At 27.9% G+C, this 25,027-nt stretch overlaps 2 protein-coding genes, 2 long non-coding RNA genes and 3 other non-coding genes across 8 annotated transcripts; 6 read left to right on the top strand and 1 right to left on the bottom strand.

Annotated features, from left to right (window-relative positions):
• Positions 1–12,094: 12,094 nt before the first annotated feature.
• On the bottom strand, positions 12,095–13,927 carry LOC126316959 (uncharacterized). The gene is made up of 3 exons (XR_007556351.1): positions 13,478–13,927; positions 13,026–13,420; positions 12,095–12,940 (listed from the first exon to the last, which is right to left on the bottom strand). It is a non-coding gene; the product is annotated as an uncharacterized LOC126316959 (long non-coding RNA).
• Positions 13,928–15,287: 1,360 nt separating this feature from the next.
• LOC126316958 (uncharacterized) lies at positions 15,288–16,346 on the top strand. Its single transcript, XR_007556350.1, has 3 exons — positions 15,288–15,500; positions 15,566–15,601; positions 15,662–16,346. It is a non-coding gene; the product is annotated as an uncharacterized LOC126316958 (long non-coding RNA).
• A 2,889-nt stretch (positions 16,347–19,235) lies between these two features.
• On the top strand, positions 19,236–19,306 carry Trnag-gcc (transfer RNA glycine (anticodon GCC)). The gene has a single exon. It is a non-coding gene; the product is annotated as a tRNA-Gly (tRNA).
• A 373-nt stretch (positions 19,307–19,679) lies between these two features.
• On the top strand, positions 19,680–19,750 carry Trnag-gcc (transfer RNA glycine (anticodon GCC)). The gene has a single exon. It is a non-coding gene; the product is annotated as a tRNA-Gly (tRNA).
• Positions 19,751–20,123: 373 nt separating this feature from the next.
• Positions 20,124–20,194, top strand: Trnag-gcc (transfer RNA glycine (anticodon GCC)). Its single transcript has one exon. It is a non-coding gene; the product is annotated as a tRNA-Gly (tRNA).
• Positions 20,195–20,933: 739 nt separating this feature from the next.
• Positions 20,934–22,679, top strand: LOC126316956 (uncharacterized). 2 transcript variants are annotated; one of them, XM_049992991.1, is made up of 3 exons: positions 20,934–21,168; positions 21,312–22,227; positions 22,308–22,679. In XM_049992991.1, the coding sequence occupies exons 1-3, from the start codon at positions 21,024–21,026 to the stop codon at positions 22,390–22,392; spliced, it is 1,146 nt and encodes a 381-aa protein (XP_049848948.1). In that variant the 5' UTR covers positions 20,934–21,023; the 3' UTR covers positions 22,393–22,679. The 2 variants fall into 2 exon arrangements, with proteins under 2 accessions (XP_049848948.1, XP_049848947.1); XM_049992990.1 differs by having other exon boundaries at positions 21,312–22,679.
• A 481-nt stretch (positions 22,680–23,160) lies between these two features.
• Positions 23,161–24,569, top strand: LOC126316953 (uncharacterized). Its single transcript, XM_049992987.1, has 5 exons — positions 23,161–23,308; positions 23,391–23,418; positions 23,485–23,571; positions 23,646–23,918; positions 24,026–24,569. Exons 1-5 carry the CDS (start codon positions 23,276–23,278, stop codon positions 24,058–24,060), a joined length of 456 nt encoding a protein of 151 aa, XP_049848944.1. The 5' UTR covers positions 23,161–23,275; the 3' UTR covers positions 24,061–24,569.
• Positions 24,570–25,027: the final 458 nt, after the last annotated feature.

The following is a 25,027-nucleotide window of genomic DNA, read 5'->3' as shown; positions in this document are numbered from 1 at the left end:
CAGACTTTTAATACGGGTCAGCAGTGTAAAATATTTTTTAAGGATTATGTCAATTGAAGAGTGATTGAAAAGGCATTTAGACATGCTAGAAAAAGATGGTGAATGTAACAGTCCGACCGATTTGGTTTCAAAAAAAGCAACAATTCATGAGGAGCAACAATTGGACATAGAGAGGTCGATAAGAGAGCGACGAATATATTTAGGTGTACCAAGTTTAGCAGTATTTGTGATCACGCGAGAAGATTTGAATGTTTTACCGAAACGGATTTGAAGGATGTGTACTGGAGAATATCAGTGGATAGAGAGGTCAAAAAGTATTGAGTATTCAGTGAAAATAGAGCGAGGTGGGCTACTTGGATAGGAAAGATTTTTGGACTAATAAGATGCGCCGAGTACCGTCGACGAGTTTTCAGTGAATGTACTAGAACGTATGTTCAATGCAATAAATTGCTTCGATATTTTGATGATGTTTTGACCTATAGAAGAAACAAGGAAGCGCGTAGAAAATATTAACAACGTTGAAGTGTTTTTGAAACAAAATTTTTGTATTATAGAAAGATCTAGTAAAAGTCTCAGATGAAGAGAGGAATAGGGTTATTGGGGTTTGGAAAAAGGGAGATGCTCGACAAGCATTATGGTTGTTAGGCACTATGGTGTTTTTTTTCTGCAGTTAAGAGAAGTAAGAAGGTGGATTGTAGAAGTGATAAACGAAGAACAGGAAGAGCGAGAGAAAATATAAAGGAAGTTTACAGAACGGGACTCTGGACAGTAAGAGGTGATATTGAGAACAAGAGAGATAGAGTGTATACAGATGCATCAAATGGTGGATAGGCAAGTGAAAGGCGAGAATGAAATGTGAGGGATTCTTGAAAGAAAAAGAAGGATCATGAGGATCAAGGATAAGAGGACCTATAGGGGTAAATGTTTTCAAATATCTGAAGAGTAGACTAGAAGGAGATAAAGTAGAATTGTATTTATAGATAAGGAATTAGTGGGTATATTAAAGGGAAACGTCGAAGCGGAAAGTACAGAAATAGCATCGTTAAGAACATAGAAGTAGGAATAAACTTGAAAAAAATTGAATACGTTAAAAATACCGAAAATTCAGCAAATAAAAATAGTGGTGATAAATTATTAGCCCATAAAAGCTTTAGAAACTGGAAAGAAAACAACATGAGGATTGTAAAAAGAGGTAAAATGTGGAAAGAAGGTGTTATCAGGATGCAGAAGCAACCAAATTTGACCAGTAGTTAATGAATGAAAAACAGAAAATTTAGACAATTCATGGGAGAATAGAAAAAAAATCAATCGAGAAAAAAATGTTGAAGGCTTAAAGAATCCGTTAGCATTTTTGGATTCAATCAATAGAATAGAAGACGCCAAAATGAAATAGAAGAAGACATGGAAATAGAAGGCCTGAAACAAGAAATTAGTGACTACCTGAGGTATATCGAGCAAATCAAGGAAAGAATAGAAATATTAACACCTAAAAAAATAGAAAATAAGACAAGGGCACTAGAATATCTATGCAAGAAACATTATTAAATTTATTACGCAAAAAATTATTAAAAAAGTTAAAAGGGTAGTCAGAATTGTTTTTAACAAAAACTGTGCTAAGTGCTATTTGACAACGGACAGTTTTAAGTAAATTGTACTTAAATCAGTTTTTTTAAAGCTACGTCACTTTTAAAGCTTGATTTTTTAAGTCCTAAATCTCAGAGGGATTAAAAACGTGGGGAGTATTAGGAAGTTGTAGTTGCGTAAAATTGAAATAGGGGATATGGAGAACGTTAGAAAAAGTGGTTAATCCAACATCTCAGTATTTGTATGTTCCAATTAATCGAAGTAAAAAAACGATAATTAGAGTGATTAAAGAATAAGTAATCGAGGAAGAAGAGTTTGAAAGACATGAAAAGATTTTCAGAAAATTGGCAGAGCAAAAATGAGCAGTAAAAGGTATATCACTAAAGAAGAAGGAGGGACTATGAGAATCAATATAATAGAACTCACAGAAGTTAGAAATTTGTTTAAATGAAGTAGGCTAGAATATGGAAACGTAGATTTATATGTAGATAATAAAGGAGTGATCTGAATACCAAAAAAGAACACTCATGTAAAAAGAAAATGGAATTGTCAAGAACGTATGCACTAGAAGTGGGAGTAAATGTAGGAAAAGTTGAGTATGTGAAGAGTATTGAAAACCCAGTAAATAAAAGCAGCAGAAAATAAACTGCTAGCTCTAAAAAGTGCTATAAACTGAAAAGAAAAAAAAAAGAGAACAAAACAATGGAGGGCTTAAAGGAACAGCGAACTATGAAAAGAAGGTATTATCAAGATATTCATATACTTTGGTATTTTCATTGATTTATCTGTTCTTTCAAATTTAGTTTTGTATTTTTCTAATCCAGAATAGATATTATTCTTCTTTATGGAGAAGCCAGTGGAGAGGGAATATGAGCTGAAGGCGAGTCACACCTTCCAGGTTGCAATCCAATTCTACTCGATTGTGTATATTCTTCATAGCATTTATCACATTCGCGTATTTTATCATGACATTTCACAATATCAGCATAACTTCTCTTGGGTGTAACGATAAACCATCCATTAATATGATACACAATATTATTTCTCAGACCTGCAAGTGGGTATCAGACTTCTATCGGGCCTTTGCCGACGTATTTCAGACCATTAGGCGTTTGTGGATTTTTCTTATTTTTCAATAGAAATCGTAGGCTTAAATGATTCAGAGTGGTAAATCTTCGACACTATCTTCTCCTCCTCACCCTTCAAATTAGTATTAGTCGTGTCAAGTTCTTCTCTTCGTAGATAGTCGAAAAATTTTTTGTGGGAAGTCCTTCTATTAGTTATTCAATTTTAGTTCCAATGTGGCTTCTATCTAGAACCATATTTTTTTCCAACTAGAGGTTTATCTTTTAGTGAACGCCTGTTTAAACAGAGTCCTCCCAGGTCTTTTTGAGACTAGTAATTTGGGATGTAACGTCCTACATTTGGTATCTAAAGCATTTTAGTTGTCCTGCTATAGTTCTTGAATGTGGTTGGCATGCTCTGTTATATCCCTAGGCTTTTTTATTTATACCAACATTACCTTTCTCTAGTGCATTTGCTATGATGAAATTGTTTCTCTTCTGGGTCAATTTTTTCTTTCGCGTCTTGTAAACAATATTTTCTTCCCGTTTTTCTATTACTTTTTTTGCTACATGAATGCCTTGTAATCCGAACAATGCATCTCTTATTTTTTTCATGCATTCTTCATTTCGTTCCGTACAATTTTTCAAAATTTCTGGTAAGTCTCTTGCTTTTTCTATACTTACTAATCTCATTTCTTCTGCTAATTTTCCTATGCACGTTTTTTTCAATTTTTCTATTTCCTCCCTGATTGTTACTCCTATAACTTTTTCTGTTACATTTTTGCTAGTGGAAATAATCCAATTTAACCAAGGAATGTTAAGGTTAATAGGAATTACAGAAAGATTAGCAGCTTTTGGCAGAGATAAGGTAGAAGACACAAGAAAGGTTTGCTTAGTAATAAATCAAAAAAATAGAAAACGACATTAAAATATTAGAAAAACTCAGTTCTAAGTAAAATAATAAGATTATAGTATTGGTATACTACATCAGGATAAAAAGAATGAAATTGAAGAAAAAGTTAAAATAGGAAAATTAGTGGATACAAAGATATAAAACGAATAACAACGTCATTGGAATCATCCTCGGAAGAAGAAGTAAATGCAGAAGAAGCAATCCAGACAGTGAAAAAATCAGCAAAAATATAAATTAAAAGAATATGAGACTAGAGTAAGAGCTTAGCGAAACCAGATACAGAAATAAATTTACTAAAATATGCATAGATTTATCCAATAACGAACATTTTTGGTATTCTATAGTAAATCAGTTCTTTTATATTAAAAGGAAAACTTTATGCCAAGTAACGACCCATGCAGATCAGAAATTGGGGGATAATATCAATGCCGTCAACACTAGGTTTATAATTAATGTACATATTAGGAGAATATATTGCTAGTAAATAAAAAGAACCAAAAAAAGTAGAATATAGAGAAAAGGTGTCGGAAAAATTAGCAGTAGGTAAAGAAACAAACAAGAAACAAATGAAGCAAGCACTGGAAATAATTCAAGAGATATCGAGTGATAAACATTTTTATGCAAATTAGATAATTTCATACACCATTAATGAGAATATTGAATATATTCGCATAAACGTCATAGAAATCAGATCAGTGCATAGCTTTATAACCTGAAATCCTTATCCTAGTCGTTATTCTATGTTTGTTTTGTCTGCTATTATTTCATAGTTTATATAGCTCTGCAAATCTCTATAGAATCACATATTAATAAAAATAAATGATCACAGAAGCTATTCTATCAAAAGAATTATCAATAAAAAAAGGTAAAATTTGGCAAAAACAAAACCTCTGATAACAATTTATTACAATACTATCATAAGCATAGCTCAAGATCAAAACGTCATATTATTTATTTATCCACTAAATGAGCACGATCAGCATACCATGCGTGAAGAAAAAAAAATATAGATAAGCACAGATAAAAGATCTGATTGGTCAATGTAATAAGTATTAATAGTAATATGATGAATTTATTAACAAAAAATATAGATTTTATATATTATTTGATTTACTATTATTTATATTAATTTTGCAACTAAAAAAATAATTATTATCAATAGTAATATTGTGTTTATTAAAAAATATAATATAAATAAATATAATGCTATAGATTGTATTTATATACATACATTGAATATTAACAATATTTTGAATTATCCAGATAATCATTTTCCAGAAAATTATTAATATTATATATTATTATTAATCCTTATTTATACATATATTTAATAATAATTAAAGGACTCGATATATCGTTTTATATTATACTATTTACATAATATAATATTTATAAACTCTAATATTTACAATTCCTTAATTATAATATAATATTTTTCATTGTCTTTTTCAATTTATTTTCATAATTATATCTAATATAATATATATTCATCACATAGACTAATATATCATATTATATTATATATAATTATTATCCTATTTAATCTAGCCTTATTTTTTATATTTCTAGTTTTATATGCTTCCAACTATTAATAGATTATATATATATATATATATAACCATATAAAAATTTTAGCTTTACAATTTATAATTGTATGATTTTATAAATTATGCATCATAATCTAAATATCATTAAAATTATTTTAATGGGGAGTTTGGCTGGGGCGGCACATCTGTTAAAATATAACACAGGTGTCCAAAGATAAACTCAATAAGAAAAGAAATCTTATGTAGAATATAAGGGTAAATGTTTATTTGAATATTATTTTAAGTAAGAATAATATATAAATGAAAGTTGGGCCTAAAGATCCTTTGAAACCATATTTTTTAAATGGGATAAATATAATCTATATACTATATATGGATTATATAAACTTAAATCCTTCCCTTCAGAGGTGTCAGAAAAGTTACCACAGGGATAACTGGCTTGTGGCAGCCAAGAGTTCATATCGACGTTGCTTTTTGATCCTTCGATGTCGGCTCTTCCTATCATTGTGAAGCAGAATTCAAAAAGTGTAGGATTGTTCACCCAATAAAAGGGAACGTGAGCTGGGTTCAGACCGTCGTGAGACAGGTTAGTTTTAACCTACAGGTGTATACAATATAATCCTATTTTAATAGTAATATTATTTAGTACGAGAGGAACAATAATATAAGATAATTGGTAATATATTTAAATGAAAATTTAATGATATATCTATATTTATCATTTAATTAAAAAAATAATAATTATAGTGGTATTTCATTGACGTTATGACAATAAATTGACATAACTCCCACCTATACTATACTAATTTTATTTTTTTAAGTATTTTAACTAGAGTCAAGCTCAACAGGGTCTTCTTTCCCCGCAGGTTATTTTTATAATATTTTTATATATTATATAAATAGTTATTTTTATATATAATAAACATTTACCCAAGCCCGTTCCCTTGGCTGTTATTTCACTAGATTATTAATAGGGACAGTAGGAATCTCGTTAATCCATTCATGCGCGTCACCAATTAAATGACGAGGCATTTGGCTACCTTAAGAGAGTCATAGTTACTCCCGCCGTTTACCCGAGCTTTATTAAATTTCTTTAATATTGACATTCTGAGCACTGGGCAGAAATCATATAATGTCATAAATATTATCTTATATCTATCATTATACTATGTTTTAGTTAAACAGTCGGATTCCTCGTTTTAGTAATCAGTTCTAATATAAGATATATATAATAATGAAGATAGATTATTATATTGATCCATCAGAGCCAATCTTTCTCCCGAAGTTACAGATCTAATTTGCCGACTTCCCTTATTAATATTAATTCTATCGACCAAACGATTTTATCATAGGATACCTGATGCGGTTATCTGTACGTTCATTATTATATATTTTTAAATTATATATAAATCTAATTTTTACGAGTACAATACACAGTTAAATATTATTTTTTATAATATCGTATATATTATATTGTTACATATAATATATATAATATTACATATATAATATCTTCTATATAGTAAACAATTTCTATTAATGATTAATATTCTATTGTCTACATTTATATTTATATTAGTATAAATATATATATATATTATAAAGAAAAGATAACTCTTTTTTAACCTATATTATACTTTTTAGATTTATATTTTCAGACATGTCACCACATAACTATAAACATTATAAGTGTGTATAGTTTATATTATATATAATTAATGGTTAATTAATGTTAAAATTATTCCTTTTCTTAATAAATACTTATATTTATTTTTTATATATTATTTACTATATTGTATTAGGAACGACTAACTCTATATAGATTAACTTTATATAGAAACCATTATCCACTTCGGTCCTCATATATATATAATCAATATGATTATTGAATTTTATTATGAGTATTTGCTACTATAACCAAGATCTGCTCTTAATATTTATTCATAATAAATCACTTTATTACTTTATATAAATATTAATGTCCTCCTACTAAGATTTATATAATTTATTATAATAAATCTTGTAAAGAATCGATATTAATTATATATTAATATACATAATTATTAGTGATATACCAATAATTAATATATTAATAATATTAAACAAATATATAATATATAAGTATATTATATTTAATTTGTCGATCACTTATGCGTTATCCATTTTAAGCACAATTTAATTCGGCAGGTATGTTGTTACACACTTCTTAGAGGATATCTACTTCCATAATCACCTTCCTGCTGTCTTTATTAAATCATAGCTTTTACCTTTATCAATATTCGATAAATTCATTTTAACATCTTATCTTTACTTATGGTTGATCCCATATAACCATATCTGCTTACCAAATCATGGCCAACTAGGTATAATACATATATATTACATATTTAAAGTTTGAGAATAGTTTAGAAATAATATTTATTCCTAACCGTATAATATAACCGAAGTTATATTATACATTAACTCTTATCATTTCTTTACCTCATAATACTAAATTATATATATATTAGATTTAATATAATATATATATAGATATTTATTATACCCGCTATCCTTAGAGATATTTCGGAGGAAACCAGCTACTAAATGGTTCGATTAGTCTTTCGCACCTATTCCCATATTATACAAGTGATTTGCACGTCAACATTGCTACGGTCATCCATTTTAATTTCTTAAAACTTCTACCTATACAGGAATAGTTCACCATCTTTCGGGTCCTAAAATTAAAACTATAAGTGATTTATTTTTTATATAAAAAAACTAAATCCTATAAACTGAATATTATTTCTATTTCTATATGTATATTTATTTTGACTAAATAATAATACTTGCTTTAATTTTAGACTCCTTGGTCCGTGTTTCAAGACGGTTATTATTAATATCATATCATTTGTAATATATTATTATATATTTTTATTTAATATATAACATATTTTTATAGTATACTATTCTATATATATAGATATATATAGAGAATAATATATTATATTAGATGATATCAATAACGTTAATTATATTAATAATTTCAAAGTCTATTTAACTCTCTTTTTTCAAAGTTCTTTTCATCATTCCCTCACGGTACTTTTTAAATATTCACTATCGGTCTCCTTTTATATATCATATTTAGTTTTAAGAGTAATCTATCTCTTTATATATATATTCAGAATATATATATATTTTATTAGATTTGCAATCTCAAACAAATCGACTCTTATTACAATAATCATATATATAATATGTATATATATAAAATTACAGGACTTTAACCTTATATTATTATTTTATTTCAAAATCAATTAATATTATATATACATTATTAAATAAATATTATTGTAACTAATATTACATTATTGATTATTTATCTATACTATTATTACTAATAGATATAATCAATTTCAATAATTGAACTTTTATCTACTTTCACTCGCCGTTACTAATAGAATCACATTTGTTTTCTTTTTTTATAACTTAACCTCCTCTTAGTAATATGCTTAAATTCAGAGGGTCATCTTAAATATTTCAAATATATCTCGTTATGTCTATATATATATACACAAATATATATATATGTATTATCTCTATATATATTTGTGTATATATATATATAATTGAATATATCATAGATTTAATTATATAAAAGATTATATTTTATATAACATAATAATATATAATATATATATATTATAATATAATATTTGAAATATTTATACTATATATCTATATATGATATATAGTGCATTTCGCATTAGAGAACTTTATTATTCATATAAACTAATTGTTTATAACATATTTGTAATTCATAATAATATTATCGTATCTAACTACGCTCATCATCGTTTAAAAGGAACCAAGATATCCATTATTAATATATTTTTATTTTTATATTAAATATTATTTATTTATATATATATCTTTTTATCATAAATATAGTTTATATAATTTATAGAATACTATATTATATATTTATTGTTTTTAATTTATAACTCTCTAATGATCCCTCCGCAGGTTCACCTACGGAGACCTTGTTACGACTTCTCCTTCCTCTAAATTATAAAATTCAAATTAATTTGTAATATAGTTATATAGAGGTATAGATATACATATATAACAAACTACTCCTTAATTTTCATCTCATAATCCAATCGGTAGGAGCGACGGGCGGTGTGTACAAAGGGCAGGGACTTAATCATCACATGTTGATGACATGTAATTACTAGGAATTCCTTGTTCAAGATTAATAATTACAATAATCTATCCCCAACTAATTAAATAACATTTTATATGCTCTTAGCTATATTTCATATAGCTATATTTAATTTATATATTAATATAATATTAATATATAAATCTGCTTATTAAATCATTCTCTTGTTATTATTGTAACACGCGTGCAGCCCAAGATATCAAAGGGCATCACAGACCTGTTATTGCGATACTTTTCAAATTACTTAATATTTGATCGTAATTAATCAAATATGATCTATTTTTTCATTATCTTATATATATATATAATATATATATAATAACTAAAAATACAACATATTTTTATCATCTCGTTCGTTATCGGAATTAACCTGACAAATCACTCCACCAACTAAGAACGGCCATGCACCACCACTTATGATATCAAGAAAGATCCTTTATTCGCTAATTATATTAATCTGTCAATCCTTTTCATATCCTACCTTGGTAAAATTTCCCGTGTTGAGTCAAATTAAGCCGCAAGTTCCACTCCTTGTTGTGCCCTTCCGTCAATTCCTTTAAGTTTCATTCTTGCTAACATACTCCCCCAAGAAATATAAATATTCAACGATTTCTCATCAAAATTCTTAATATATACATTTATCTTCTAATCCATATAGAATTATTAGATATTTTAATATATATCAAACCTTTAATTATCATCATTTACTGGATAAACTACGACGGTATCTAATCATCTTCGATCCTTATCCCTTCGTTCTTTATTGACAAAATTACTCTTATTAAATGCTTTCGCTTTAGTTTGTCTTGGTTGAATCATAGAATTTCACCTCTAGCCAACCAATACATCTAATCCCAATCATTTTCATTCATTATATATACTTAAATCTATCATATACCTTAATTGTTACTCATATTTTGTATAAAACTTATTATTCCTTCAATCACTATAATTTAATTAAGGTATTATATTTATTAAATCTTTCTATATTTTATATCTAACTATTATAAATAATCAAATATAAACTATAAAAATATAAACTTCAACTACGAACTTTTTAACTTCAACAATTTTAATATACACTATTGGAGCTGGAATTACCGCGGCTGCTGGCACCAGACTTGCCCTCCAATTTAATATTCTAATTGTTATTTTAACTCATTATCATTAAAGCATATCTTGGTATAACCAAAATCACCTTTACGTCATTTCTCTACCTCTGTACATTTCTATAATATACATAATATTTGCATATTTATATATTATAGAAAATATTTACAATTGGGTAATTTACGCGCCTGCTGCCTTCCGTGGAAGTGGTAGCCATTTCTCAGGCTCCCTCTCCGGAATCAAACTCTAAATCCCCGTCACCCGTTATAACCTAGGTTAGCCTCTATCTAACCTACCATAGTTGATAGGGCAGATTCTCTTGTAATTACTCGTTTAAATAATTATAAACAATTTTCATACTTTCTATAATCTGTTTTTACACACATTATATACTTTTTTGTTATTACTCACTTATTTCTAACAAAACTAATATAAATCATGTATTAGCCCTAGATTTCCTACGGTTATCCATATAATTTATAATTACTTAGATTAATTAAACTGCACTATTGAGCTGTCCGCAGTCTCGTTTTCTATAAATAAAAAACTTATACTTACACTTGCATGGCTTAATCATCGTGACAAGCATATAACTACTGGCAGGATCAACCAGGTAACTATATATATATCTAATATATCTTTTACTATATATTATTCATATTATATATATATATTATATATAATATATTATAACTCATCTATAACTCATCTATAATAACTATTCTCTTTATTAATTTATAATAATAATATTAATTATTATTATCTTTTATATTCACAATATAAAATTATCATTATTATATATATTCATCTTATACAACTAGCTATATATATATAATTTATATTTCAATATCTTATATATTTTATAACATATTTATTAAATATAATTTTTAATAATATAATATCAATTGATAAAAGTATATAAAAATAAATTTTAATCTATACTATAATATATACTTTTAACTCGATATAACCTTTTTAATTATATTTAACATTAATTTAAATATAATATTTTAATATTATAAATATATACATTATATATATATAACTTATCATTTTGATATTTAATTATTTTTTATATGTTTATTTTTATATTATTTTTATATTAACTATTAGCTATATCCTTATAATTTATCTACCCCCTTTATATTCAACGCTGCCCTATTTTTTTTTATTTTTATGATTTGTCATTCTTAAGATAGTACAACAAACTAGACATAAATTTCAACACACACTTTTCAAAAAATATTTTTGGTTAGGCTATCCTTTTAATAAATATTTCAAGAGAATTTATCAATACCTAAATCGAACATAATGTTTTTTTACAAAAAAAATTAGATTGATATTCGAATTTAGACCAAAACAGAAACTAAATATTCATAAATCTAATATTATCAATTCATTCAAGTACTTCCTTGAATGTTTTAACTATTTGTATCGTGATTATTCACTCCTCTAATCATTTTGAATATACCAACAATACCTTAAATTGTAATGGTTTTTTACTTATATTAATAATATCTATCAAAATCATAAATATTAATATCTTCGTTAACCCTAACTGCATCTAGATTATTATATTCCTATCATGAAAGTGTTAAAAATTTCTCTACCTGAATTCTATCTCAACTTTCCTAATCTCAGATATTCATAGCCCTAAAAAATCTAAACCTACTAAATAAAAACAAAATAGTCTTTTCTTTATATTCCTAAGCTTCATATTCGTTATTTATCTTAATCATCTGATAAATATATTAACATCTTGACATCACAAATCAAATCCTACTATTCATCAACTTTTGACTAGCTATCAATTTCTATAATATCTATGTTCACTTATAATAATTGATTATTAACCATTTATACCTACTTTTTTCCATATTTAATCTATATCATACTAACCTATATGTGTCCATTTTCGTCAAACCCTCCAATGTATTTGTAATCTCTATCATACCCAACACAATCTCTATGTCCCAGTATAACGGGACCATTTCACTATTACATTTGCTTACTTTCAAGTAGTCACTAAATTCACTCTCACAATCATTTCTATCCTTGAATCTATTAGCTAATATATTTGATTACTACAACAATTCTTCTACAGCTAAAATAATAAAGCTTTCTCCAAACGCTATTAAACTCACATATTCTCTAAACCGTAATTCATCATCTTCTGCCACATCCCTATATCTCTTATTTTCAACCCTAACTTTATCAAGCTGTCATCGTATACGTCTTCTCGCTCTCCATCATCTAATTACCCTACAACTAACTTTTATCTTACTTTAAACAACTATCACCAATCAACATTTACTAATCCAATCTTTCACACTTTTCTCATCTTGTTTCATTTCTTCAGCTAAAAAACTTTAATTCTTTTCTACCTGAATCCTATTCCTGTTCATATAAACCAAAATAATTGAGACCTACATAGTATACAACCTCATCTACACTCAGCTTTAGATTTTTCAATAACCAAACCATTAAACCATTAACTTGTCCTCCCTATAATATAATCCTTCCTCGTTTAATTCATCGATCTCATTATTTAGTCATATTAAAATACCATTATATCCTTACACATTATTTATTATTCAACTTACTCAAATCTATTGTGTTCTTCAAACTTATATTATATTACATTATCTTCAACGTATCCTTTATCAATTTTGGTCTTTCTGTCTTAGTCTTGACTACCTAATCCTCTCTCTATAATATCCTACCATCTTTTAAAAACATCCTATTCTATATTTTTAATTAATCTGTCACCAACTCACTTAACATCATCACCTTTGATTATCTCCTGTAATATTGAACTAAAAATCTTCCATATAATTTCAAATATAATTTTCTCATTTGCCTATAAAAACATGTTTATATTTCGATAATTTCTTAGCCCAAATACCTCATACGTAGCCTATACAAATTATCCTCTTCCACACTATTACCCTTTACTATCTATATTTATGCATTTGGTAATATCACATAAACTCTTAAACTTAAATCTACTCAGTAAACTCCTTGTTATATACTAAAAATGTTTTTGAATGTATACCTAATATAACTTTATCCTTGTCATAATAACAATCAATCAGTTGTTCTAACCATTCCCTATATTCCATTACAACGTTTAGATGTTTTTCGTTGTGTTTATATCGCAGCACTTTGTTCTATCACTATATTCAGTTATGACTAGAAATTTTATTATTTTCAATTTAACCTCTTTCAACTTTTTGTAAAAATGCAATATATATTAGCAGTATTACTATATATTATTAGGTTTATTTCCTCCTTGTATCTGTTTGACTCATCCTGATTGTTTCTGTCATCTCAATTTTCATAGTGCTCTAATAATTTTTTATGAACCAGTTTCATAACGCCGAAATACCTATTTTAACGTTTCTATATGCCTATTCTAACGTTCCTATGTGTATAGAAGTACCATCCTAAAGAATTAATACAATAACTCTCTAATAGCTTCTGTTATATCTTCTCAAAACAAAATGCCTTCAAAGACTACCGACAAACTTTATCTAGCACATATTTTGATCGTGAAAAAATGATTATTCACTTTGCATAAGTGCCAGAATATATTTTTAGCCTATGTCCGCCTTTTACATATAATAAGAGACTCTTAAATCTTTATCCAGATAGGCAATAATAACATCAATATTATAAACATAATATTTCGATCTAAAGTTACTATATTTAGATATAGTCTATATCAATTACATCTAATTTTTGATCTGAGAATGATATCTTGCCCACTAGTTCAAGATAGATATCGGTATTTTGTATATCAATACATGTTGATAATATTATTCTAGGTTAGTACAAGGTGTATGTAGTTATAATACAACGAAGCTGGTATTGAAAACGTCAAACCAGAATAATGGTAATTTATACCAAATTATTAGACTTAATGACTGCTTTATTTCCGTAAAATATGAATCTAGCTTAAGGGTACATTTGGTGATTTTATCTATTTTTTATATTTAAATATCTATGTCTATAACCGTTATAATACGATAACTATTAAACAGCGTTTTTACACACGTTTCAAATAAATGTATTTTTTGATATATTATAACAGTGTATACGCACTAATAAGTTTTAGTCAATAACTTACAAAAATTTACTCCAATACTAAAATTCAATAGGTGAATAGTAAAAATAACAATTTAATGCTCTCAGCACCAGTAATTATTGCAAATATAAACAATTCAAATGGAATTACATTTCACGCTTCAATCGAGCCTACTAGATAAATCCTTTTGAGAAATAAGTTTGCCTGTCACCCAGTCATAATTTTTGTTTCAATTTCCATTTTAATAATCCAAATATGGCTAATATTTACCGCTTTATCTACATGTTAAATGTACAATTTGAAAAATATGTATCTACATAAATCCATTTGAGTCGGCAATTTTTGACACCTAAGCTAATCAAATATTTGATGTATGTCAAAAAAAGATTAATAAATTTAGAAAAATATCCAAAGTTTCAAATTTTTTCATTTTATCTTGCTGGTTTTGTGGATTGTATGGAAAAATCACATTTCAACCAGCCTAGAAAAACAAAAAAATTACAAAATACATGGATAAATTGGAATTCTTTGGCTAAACCCAGAAGTACTTGCATCAAAAATACAAAAAACACACAGTTCAAGACTTTTTTAATTTATAAAATGTCAAATATTTTGCTTATAAAAATCAGGCATTTGACAGGTTATTTGATTAGTGATATTATGGAATGCAAATTGTTTAAACCAGAGTCGCTTTATTTTTTTATAAGGTACAAAAGATTTCTGCTAACTACTCTTCGGTTGAACAAAAATTCTGACTCAAATTAAATAGTACTACATTTTGTGTTTCTTCAAATTTTTTCACTTTCATGCTTTTGTTTTCTGAAAAACTAAAGCAGATAAAATATGTATGAACTTCATTAATTTTTCGTCTCATTAAACCAGAAACACTAAATTTGTATTCGATTTTCAGTTAATTATTCTATTTTTTTTATTCTTAACTTCAGTGTTCAACTGCTATAAGTATTTCAACGGTATATTTTCCAATTTTTTAGTATGAAATAGAATGTGACATGTTAATTTACATAATATTGTACTAACGATTTTAAACGTCTTAAGGACCGCGAATTAAAACCAAATAACTCAATCAGTAAAGTAAGTAAACTTCTATTTCAATAAACATTATTTTTTGATTTTTCATTAACGAAATATTAGAAACAATGCGAAATCTATATATCATGGCCGTCTAGTAGATTAAATAGACATTTTTTCTGCTACTATCCTCCATTTACTCCTTCTCTTACCCTCATTGCAACTAGAATTACTGATAAAATTACGTTTTGGGTAATTATTGGAAATCTAATTTTTTTTTTGGCTTTATTAAACATTTTGATTCATAAATTTGAAAGGCTAATAGAAGAAGAAAGAAGAATAGCCTCCGAGAAATCAAGGATTTTTAGCTCACCTTCTTCAGCTCTTAAAAACCAAAAAATAGATCGGAATATCGAAAGCAAATGTTTGGCTTCTAAAATCCAGGTTTTACCAAAAAAAAATATTACATGGGAAAAAGTACCACACAACAATCTAGATATTGGTCAAGTTAACTGGAATAGTGTGTATTTTGAACCATCTAATTCAAAAAACAATGACCGCGTAAACTGCACAAAAGAGCAATCCATCCTTATGGATCCTCCTATCCAGCCAATAGAAATTGAAGATCGATACGAATGTTTTATTTATGAATCACATCAATTATCGACATGTTTCAGAAGAAACAGACTAAAATCTTGAGATAGTTCTCAAAAAACCAGCAATAACCAAAACAGGCGTCTCATTTATAAAAATTAAACATGAGGAATACCGGTTTTTCTCTGAGATCATTTACCAAGGACAAAAGGAATTGGAAAATAAACAAATAAAATATATAAAAATACATCTTTTAAAATAAATAATTATATCTTCTGTAAAATACACAAATAACTTTTCGGTGCCTATATTTAGCATCATTGTCAATCACGTTCAAAACAAACATTTTAGGTCTGAATAGCTCATCAGATAAAAAGTTGGTGTTATTAAAAGGCAGTATATGTTTTGATTTTTCGAAAACATTAAATGGAATATAAGTCGTCAATAAAAATTAACTACTAATAGTTATTATTACCTCTCATCATGGAAAATTGCAGATGACATATGATGTAAAATACGGAAACATTTAGGAGTAAAGTCAGAAAATTCAGTCTTTTATATGAAGAAATTAAAGCATAAATTAGATGAAAGCTGAAAACAGCTAAAAATGATTGCGGACTTTGTTTAAATTTTTTTAAAAATTTAGTACAGAATTTATATACAAACACTGATTCTTCGCTCATTCTTGTATGATCTATTCTATTTTCTTCGCGTCTAATGCATTTTTCTGAATTTTCTCTACTTTATTACATTCTTGTTTAATTTTCCTTATTATCTATTTCTCTATATTTTTATTTGCATATATCTTAACAATTCTAATCCTGGTTTGAGCATTTCATTGTCTATCATTCTTAGTTTAATTATGTTATTTATACACTATACTAATTGTGTCTTGCTAATCTAATTTTTTTATTACTATGAATTTGGTAGCAACTTGTAAGAACTATATGTTTCACATTCAATTCTTCTATTATTAACTTACTTTAACCTGTTTCCAATTTGAACTAACCAATCCTTCTAAATTTCCCTTTATAATTTTTTAGTGCTAGAATTTTATCATAATTCTTACTATTTTTAGCTAAAATTTGCCTTTCATCTCTAACATATTTCACTTCTCTTTTCAACACTAGCCATGTACATGTTTCAGAATTACCATCTTTCTATTATCTGGCTCAATTTTTTTAGTAAAAATTTCTATCCCTTTAACAATAAACAACTTTGTTCCTCTGTTATCTAATTAACTTTTTCCTTAGCCCTTTGAACACATTTACTCCTATTAATTTTCTTGTTTGTCTTCATTTTTTTCTTTTAAAAATCCTTCGCATCTCATAATCGCCTTTCCTTTTTAACCCTTGAATATTTCAAATTAATCAAAACTCAACGCATCTGTATATACTTTCATTCGTTCACAATTCATCTCTTCTATAACAACTCGTTCTTTTTCTGTTAGTTGTCTCAAAGTTTCTTATATCTATTAAACCCTTCTCTAGAAATAGCTTTACATTTGTAGTGTATCTCCTAAGACCTCTCAACTTTTGTGTGCATATAAGGTAATGTTATAATAGCTCCAGTATTTATTGGACATCTTTATTTTTTTTCAATCCTCTTAGTAGCCTTTTTAATTTTGTCTGGGACTTTTATCAAATTATCTAATTTGTATCCTAAAAATTTTTTATCTGATAACAGTATACTATTATCCCGATTTATCTTAAGCTTAAATTCTTTTAACCTTTTTAATATTTTACCATGGAGAATTTCAAATCTTTTGTGTCTGCAAGGCCATTACTAAATGTTAGATATTCCTTCATACCCTTGTTTAATGGTAATCTCTAATATGTCTTTCAAGTCTATCTCAACAAACTCAAAATTTCTTATTCTATCTAGAGCAGTTACTAAATTTTTTACGCATGAACCAACCCTTGTAACCCTCTTACTAAATTCTCTATAATTGATTGTTGTCGACAGATTTTCAATTTCTTTCTTTGGTACTCGTTTTTCATATTTATTGAAATTTCTCTCAACCACATTATTTTTTTCTAGCTTATCTAAATACCTTTATATATATTTTTCTTTTCTTACGCTCACCTTATAATTCTTCAAATCATAGATACCCTTATCTTGTATTATCGGACTACATCCCTTAATTCGATTATACCATCCTTTACACTTTCTGAGTTACTACTTGATCTGAAACTTTTATCTTTCAGTTCCTTCTGACTCTTCTATTATCTCGATTCTTAGTTCTGATACATACTTTTTGAATATTAGCTATGCTATCTTCATCTTTTCTCTAACCTATGACTCCTATTTGTCTGAATTTTGAGTAATCGCTATTATTTCTTCTTTATCATTTTTTCAACGCCTGGAAGCGATATGATTTAGGGAATGAAACTTATGGTTGCAAAAAATAGCTTCTGTATCAATAGTATGGTGTAAAAAAACAATGGAATAAGCAAAAAAATGCGCAAAATATAAATTTTAGAATAATAAACTAAAATTTTTAGTCATTTAATCTATCTAAAACGAAAATTTTTTGTGATATCAATCGGGCATTGATAGTTCAATGTAAAACCAAATTAAACAATGGTTTGATATTTGAATATGATTTTCCAGTTTTAAAAGAGCAATACAAAAACCATTATAATGTTAATGTCAATTTATACGCTAAATTCAAGGTTGTATTAAATCTTAAGTTAGATACGACCTCTCATTAATTTAAAAAAGAATTCCTATAAGATAGTAATATTTGAGAATATAGATATAGAATAAATATAATTTCAAATAAAATATTTGGATACAATATTTTCGGATTACAGAAATATATAATTCGACATGAGAGAAAGTTGAAATAGAAATGCAAAAGTTACAGATTATATAGAATGAATCAACAATAAGCAACGTTTATTGGCAAGCCATTTGATCTTACATAAAAATTGGGAAGTGCTTAATCTATTGTTAATTAGATTAGATTTAGCAAAACTGTATCAAATAGTTATAGATTAAAAAATTTTGAACATCTATTATTGTATCATAAAAAAAATATGTCAACTAATTAATATAATACATATTTTTGTTAAAAACAAGACGCATTCTTAAATAACAAGCTTGGATGGTATAGGGGCATTATGATCGCCTGCCACGCGGTAGACCCGGGTTCGATTCCCGGTCCAAGCAAATATTTTTTTTTGTTTATTTTACAATTTGCTCCCAGCAATGCTTGCATAAATTCATAGTATTCTACATTTAATTTTCTGATTCTAGTGCTATGTTCTACTGATTCTCATATAAGTATTTTTTATATCATTACATTTTTTTTGTTTTAAATATTTTGCATGTGTGTGCGTATTCATATATATTCTGACAAAATGATGACTCTAAATAGATGATGACATGAATTGAGACTCTTTGCTGTAAAAATAAAAATTCTGAATTTTAAAAATATTCATGCCTTGCTTCTTTTTTCAACAATTTATAAATGATAAAAAAACATAAGAATCAAGGAATTGGAATTTGAGACATCAAACTATTACATTAAATGTATAAGTCGGCTTGGATGGTATAGGGGCATTATGATCGCCTGCCACGCGGTAGACCCGGGTTCGATTCCCGGTCCAAGCAAATATTTTTTTTTGTTTATTTTACAATTTGCTCCCAGCAATGTTTGTATAAATTCATAGTATTCTACATTTAATTTTCTGATTCTAGTGCTATGTTCTACTGATTCTCATATAAGTATTTTTTATATCATTACATTTTTTTTGTTTTAAATATTTTGCATGTGTGTGCGTATTCATATATATTCTGACAAAATGATGACTCTAAATAGATGATGACATGAATTGAGACTCTTTGCTGTAAAAATAAAAATTCTGAATTTTAAAAATATTCATGCCTTGCTTCTTTTTTCAACAATTTATAAATGATAAAAAAACATAAGAATCAAGGAATTGGAATTTGAGACATCAAACTATTACATTAAATGTATAAGTCGGCTTGGATGGTATAGGGGCATTATGATCGCCTGCCACGCGGTAGACCCGGGTTCGATTCCCGGTCCAAGCAAATATTTTTTTTTGTTTATTTTACAATTTGCTCCCAGCAATGCTTGCATAAATTCATAGTATTCTACATTTAATTTTCTGATTCTAGTGCTATGTTCTACTGATTCTCATATAAGTATTTTTTATATCATTACATTTTTTTTGTTTTAAATATTTTGCATGTGTGTGCGTATTCATATATATTCTGACAAAATGATGACTCTAAATAGATGATGACATGAATTGAGACTCTTTGCTGTAAAAATAAAAATTCTGAATTTTAAAAATATTCATGCCTTGCTTCTTTTTTCAACAATTTATAAATGATAAAGAAACATGAGAATCAAGGAATTGGAATTTGAGACATCAAACTGTTACGTTGAATGTATGAATCTATTGTGTTGATGAAAACAGTTTTTGCAAAAAATGTCTAGTGTAGTTTTTTAATTTCAAACGCATAAAATATTAAGACTGAAATCATTCAATAATATTATGATTGCATAAAATTTATAAACTAGAAGTATTTGCTACTCTAATAGGTGATATTAGGTTTATATTGTATTTGAGAATTTATGCCGAATATGAATACATTTTCAAAAATCGAAAATGATTATGTTTGATCTAAATAACACCGATATATACTAAGGGACATGCCACAATGAAAACATTGCAAAAAAAAATTTTTATACGTACAGAGAATTTTACAAATTTCATCTGAAGGATCTTGATAAGAAGCTTTTTATCTTTTAATTTGTATACATAGCGGCAGTTAGACAATAGAGCGATTTTTTGCAAATCTAGGTTTGTTTGCATATCTAGTTTTGTGTTTCTATAGTTACTAATGCTTTAAGATGAAAAAATGTACCTATACCGAAAGGTATTCTCTATGGGTATTTAAAAATACCTCTTTCTTTAAACACTTGGAATCTGTTTTAAAAGCTACATTGTTTCTATTATATGGATGTTACAAGGAACAAGAGCTGACATCTGAAATTGGTATGCACAAACCGATTTTAAGAACAATACATGGTATCTTTGTAGAGCAGTGTGCTGAATAAATCGGTTTCAAAACCTTCATCTTATAAATTTAGTCTAACAGAGATCGTGAAACATAATTTTTAATCTTAAAAAAATTGTAGTTGCGGCGTCTCAATCCTTCTTCGTTTCCTTGAATGATTATATTTGGTTGATTAGCTCCTCAAAATTGGGTTCGAAGTATAATAAATTCAACCAACAACACGTTCAAGAGCTTGCAAAATATCAAGGCGTCGAAAACATATTCAACGAAGAACATCATGTCAGCCATAGCGAACTAATAAACAGCGAAGTAAAGAGAGTCTCAGATGAACTAGATGATTGGATAAATAGCATACCATCCGAAATCAAGCAAACACTCTATACCATCTATAAGCGGCTTCCCTTAACTTATTTCAAGAATCAAAAAATTCATCTATTGCTGACTATGTTCAACCATATTGAATTTGTGCTAGAGCTAATTTCATGCGATATTCAGGAACGAGCAAGTAAAATGCAAATGTTATTATCTAGGCCTACACTATTGAACCTCGTAACAAAAATAAGAGGTGGAACCATTTTTAGTGTGGAATTCATCAAAGCTGTATTACGCCTGAGGCTGTTGATACTGAACTTTGGAAATATTTTAAGTTATCAAGCATTCCCGCCTTTTCAAGAGTTATACGCTTCCACTTGTCCCTCAGAAACTAGACGAAAGGCAACGACTGCTAAGGAAAATAAAATAACTTCAAGGATTAGATATACGCTCGATGACGTATATAAAGTAAGGGGTTACAAATGCTTTAGTAGACCAATTAAGTTTCTGATTTTAGGAGAGTTTTTGTGGATCATACGCCCTCTGGTTTATCTTTGGCTGATGTATAAAAAAGGTAGCTTCTCTTGGAGACCTTGGCTCACTGCGCTGGCGATTGATATTCTGTCTTTGTATTGCTCAAATGGGTTGAAACTGTCCGATGATGAATACCGAGAAATAGAAAGAAGGAAAAAAAACTTATTATATTATCTACTCAGGTCCCCGATGTACGAATACCTTAAAAAGAAGATTTTGCCAATAACATCGACTCTATATCAAAAGATCTCTTATTCTAGTATTTCGAAAGTAATGATAGATTGGTTATTGGAATTGCTAAACCTTTACAGAACGCGATACTTTTGTATCGCCGGCTCATCCTCACCTTAGAATAAGGTTCAACTATTCCTGAAAAAAGGACTTGGTTATTTTTCAACAAAGAATAGAGGCATTTAACTGTATTTGTTGTTCAAAAGATCAAAAAGCGTCGCCTTTGTTCTATTAATACAGTAACCTAGCATTTGAAACTTTTTCGTGTTCGGAAGTGAAGCTGAATGAAGTCAAGCAAAACAACAATTACATGCAATGCATCAAAAGTATACTAATAACGCAGTACTAATTATAATTTAGCAGTGCTAGCTAGAGATGTATAGTCGAAGCAAATAAAAAATATACAGCTGATACTGAGCTCAAATTTTAGAATTATTGTCTAAACGAGTATGAAAGGTGGTTGTGTCAAAAACATACTATTAAATCGGATCCTTTAAGCATTATACTTTCAATTTCGCCTTGATTGCACAAAAATTTAGGCTATTTGCCTATCGGTTTATACGCTGCATATGTACATTTTAAAATTAAAATTATTAAATCCTCTGTCTAATTTTAGTCAAATAGATAACTAATGGATACAACACAATTACATAAAAATAATTTCTAATGTTTTATAATATGAAATTTTTTGGTATGCATGTGAGATTGTCATTACCTTGGAGCGCCTAAAAAATTTGTTACAAAGAATCGAAGGTGTGAATATATTTAAATGCAATAATTCTGTTTTTTTAATGCCATAAAGCCGCTTTGCATAGAAAACGCGTTTTTTGAAAAAGGTATAACCTTTGTTATACTGTCTATAAAATACATTAACTAATATTAGCGATTTATAGAAACAACATTTTTTATTTTATAATACCCAATAAACTTAAGCGTCACTTTTTTTAGCAAGTGCATTTTTTTAACATCGAAAACATCCACCACAACATAAAAGGCCGTAGACGTTCTATGGCACATATCTTGTCCGGACGCATCATCAAAGTATCTAACAAGTATAGATTCGAACAATACTCTGTCTTAATTATGTATCATTGTCAGACTAACACTTACTTTGGATCTTAAGGAGACCCAACGTTTGGTTTTGGAATCTCGTATGTATTCCTTTTTTCGGTTTATATACTTTTTATAGTCTTTGATTGATTGTCTCTTTTATTTAGTTCCAGGAATCAGTGCTCGTCCCTCTAATGAAAATTCTAGACATTTCCACGTCACAATAGATGGCTCACCTGGCACCCCCTATGAAGGTATACTCACGCGGTTATCCCCCACAGCTACTTAACATAAAGAGGCTAATATTATTTTAATCTGTTGAATACAGGAGGCAAATTTAAACTAGAACTCTACTTACCAGAGGAGTATCCCATGGTTCCACCTAAAGTTCGATTCTTAACAAAAATTTACCACCCTAATATCGATAGCCTTGGCCGGATTTGCCTAGACATACTCAAAGAAAAATGGTCGCCTGCATTGCAAATTAGAACTGTTCTGTTATCTATTCAAGCACTCATCAATGAACCTAATCCGGATGATCCATTGTCTGATAAAATAGGCCAACATTGGAAACGGGATGCACAAGGGGCTATTGAATTAGGTACGTCAGGTATATTTAAATAATTTTTTTTAATTTTGTGTAATTAAATAAGATAAACTTCAGATATTATAATATTCTAACAGGTGATAAATGATACTTACATGCAGCTAAGCAGTGGACCTCTATATATGCGAAACCATGACATATGTCTGCAAAGACTAACCTGAACGGAAACATAAAAACAAAAGCAATAAACAACAAAGAAGTGCATTATTAGAAAAAACAAAAACTTGGTTTTTCAAGGTCACCATCAACTAACGGTCAATTATAAAAAAACAATCCAAAAAAAGATGGATAAATATTCTTCGTGCCTAGTGTAACTAGCCAGAATAGATTATTAAACAATGACTGCGCACAATTATATAGTATTTTGGTAGTTTAGATACCCTCGACGTTCAAAAAATTTTATAGTATCGGGCATAAACGTCATACAAAAATCAATGGGCAATCGAAAATACGAAATATTGAACCGACATATGTTAAGTAAAATGTGTCAGGTTCTCTCAAAAAATCACATCAAATACTAAGTTAAAGTATAAGATTACCTACAAAGTCACATATATTGTAATGTACTTAGGTAAAGGAACTAAAATAGAACTGATATATAAATTTGACAGTAAGAAACTGCCATTCTGATTTACTGAAACACAAATTATATAGGTGCAAAACCGGATGGTAAATTAGGGTAATTTTTCAATGAAGAGCTCTATATTTACAAGGTATAATAAAAACGAATGATATATGCATCTAAAATACAAATAAAAGCATTTGTACCACTTTGCGAAAATTTACTCTTCCTCATATAAAATTGTTAAATTGAGAGCAGGAAGATGTTTATCATGCAGGCTTTCCTTTGATTATTTTTCTAATTGCCCCATTACATTAAACTCTTTGAAATTCGAGCTCTATTCGAAAGTAGGTTTAAGAGCGACCTTTTTTAAATACCTAATAATTATAGTACCACTTTTTTCCATCCTATTGCTCAATTTTAAGTACAATTCCCCGGAAATTTTCTTCGAACAAGTTCTCTATTTTCTGTTCACTCAACCTAAAACAATAACTGGGAAATGCACCCTAATCAGTGTTTAACATTGTACTTACTTGAGTGG

Source organism: Schistocerca gregaria, unplaced genomic scaffold (assembly GCF_023897955.1).
Source record: "Schistocerca gregaria isolate iqSchGreg1 unplaced genomic scaffold, iqSchGreg1.2 ptg000615l, whole genome shotgun sequence".
Classification (NCBI taxonomy): Eukaryota; Metazoa; Arthropoda; class Insecta; order Orthoptera; family Acrididae; genus Schistocerca; species Schistocerca gregaria.
The sequence above is the reverse complement of the archived record's forward strand: the minus strand, read 5'-3'. Positions and strand labels throughout refer to the sequence as shown.